Genomic DNA, 2,083 nt, shown 5'->3' on the forward strand with positions numbered 1-2,083 from the left:
CATATAGTACTAATTGATCTTTTTGGTTGTATGCCTGGTCGAGGCCCGAGGTAACGAAAGCTTCCATTTTCTATAGAAAAACTAACAACTGTTTGCAATTAAAATTGTATAGCTTTTCTTTTGTCTATGTACTCCAGTATTTTAGTTATTGAACAACATGCATAACTGCTGAACAACTTTGATGTTGGTGTGTTAAGACATGTACTGGATGGATGATACGCTCTTTCTATGTGTTTCAGCCCCCTTTTTTTGCAAAAAAAATGCATGGCTTGCAAATATATTCACGAGCATCATCACCATTTCAATGAACACTTACGTACTAGACACAAAACAGGCAGTGAGTAGTGACATATACATCTGCTTGCACTGCCAGAAAGCTAGCTGCCAGCCCACTATGTCAGCACAAATTTGTCAAACAGGAAAACAGCTAGCTCCCCGTAACAGGAACTCTAAAAGTCTGAGCTCCCTAGCTAGATTTCCTACGCATATGCTGTGCATGCCGGCAATAATACTGATCGATACACGTGCAAGGAAAATCCAAAGGCCGATCGACGTGCCATGTTCATGCATCATGGAACGGGCAGACATGTTCCCTTGTCGATCCACTACGGAGTGAACTCGCCAATCTCCTGACAAATTAGACTGGTATATCGGACGTTGATCTAACCATGCATATCAGCGCATATGTTGCACCACAAGACCTAAATAATTAAGCTGTCGTTGTATGATCGATGTACACTCAGCAAGCACCATGGAATCCGGAATGGATGGGTTAATAATCTAGGTCTAGGTGTGTGGTCGATCGTGGTGGCCACGCGCGCCCGCCCAACACCGGATGTCAAAAGAGAGGAAAAGATAGCGAGAGAGGGGGCCGTGTCAATGGCATGGCGGCATGTACGCACTAGCCACACAGTCCCGGAGCGGCATGAAAGCTGGGAACCTCAGCACTAATGGGAGAAAAAGGTAGGGGGAGAGCGGCATGCCCACACGCAACACCCTCCACACCTGATCGACCAGAGCTCCCCTATAAAGCACGCCACCGGAGCGTGTGTCCTCCACACTACTGCCTGCTTGCTACCTGCCTCCCGCCACTGCCACCACCCCCAACCATCTCAACTCCGTCTCACTCTCGATCACTTGCCAGCCATGGCCGTGAACGACACCAAGCTGGCCGACGCCGAGAACCCGGGCGCGATGTGCCGCGGCGGCGGCGGCGGCATCGACTCCGACTCCGACGTGGACTTCGCGGGCCGCGCCAACTGGCTGCGCGCGGCGGTGCTGGGCGCCAACGACGGGCTGGTGTCCACGGCGTCGCTCATGCTGGGCGTGGGCGCCGTGAAGCACGAGGTGCGGGCCATGGTGATCTCCGGGTTCGCGGGCCTGCTGGCGGGGGCCTGCAGCATGGCCATCGGGGAGTTCGTGTCCGTCTGCTCCCAGCGCGACGTGGAGATCGCGCAGCTCGACCGCGACGGCAAGCGCGGCGGCGACGAAGAGAGGGCGCTGCCCAGCCCCGTCCAGGCCGCGGCGGCCTCGGCCCTCGCCTTCTCCGTCGGCGCCCTCCTGCCGCTGCTGGCGGCGGGCTTCATCGTCGGGTACAAGCTGCGGGTGGCCGTGGTGGTGGCCGTGGCGACGCTGGCGCTGGCGGCGTTCGGGGTCGTCGGCGCCGTGCTGGGGAGGGCGCCCGTGGTGAGGTCCTCCGCCCGGGTCGTCGTCGGCGGGCTGGCCGCCATGGGGCTCACCTTCGGCCTCATGCGGCTCTTCCGGGCCAGCGGCATATGACGCGCGATCGGTGGACGAGGTTTTTTTTGTTGCCGTCACCGATCGTCGTCTCGCCCATGCTTTCCTCGTGATCCTACCTACGTACGTGGTGCCAACGTCTTCTTCCCCGGCCGGCTGATGGTCTGACGTCCGTGCATGGAATGTGCATGCCCGGCCGTGCGTCTTTTCTCTAGTTAATTCTCTGCTGCTTAATCTCTCTTTCTACTGCTATTACTAGTCTTTGCATGCATGCATGCTATAGTATTTTTACTTGCACCATGTAACGTTTCTACGTACTACTACTAGTAGTGATTGGGAGGTGGAA

At 56.2% G+C, this 2,083-nt stretch overlaps 1 protein-coding gene across 1 annotated transcript; it reads left to right on the forward strand.

Annotated features, from left to right (window-relative positions):
- Positions 1–1,048: 1,048 nt before the first annotated feature.
- Positions 1,049–2,083, forward strand: LOC125534558 (vacuolar iron transporter homolog 5-like). The gene has a single exon (XM_048697752.1). The coding sequence runs from the start codon at positions 1,147–1,149 to the stop codon at positions 1,777–1,779; it is 633 nt and encodes a 210-aa protein (XP_048553709.1). The 5' UTR covers positions 1,049–1,146; the 3' UTR covers positions 1,780–2,083.

The sequence above is a fragment of the Triticum urartu genome, chromosome 2, assembly GCF_003073215.2.
Source record: "Triticum urartu cultivar G1812 chromosome 2, Tu2.1, whole genome shotgun sequence".
NCBI lineage: Eukaryota > Viridiplantae > Streptophyta > Magnoliopsida > Poales > Poaceae > Triticum > Triticum urartu.

Bases quoted from the DNA above. Each gene is read 5' to 3' on its own strand.
- LOC125534558 (XM_048697752.1), top strand. From the start codon at position 1,147: ATGGCCGTGAACGACACCAAGCTGGCCGACGCCGAGAACCCGGGCGCG.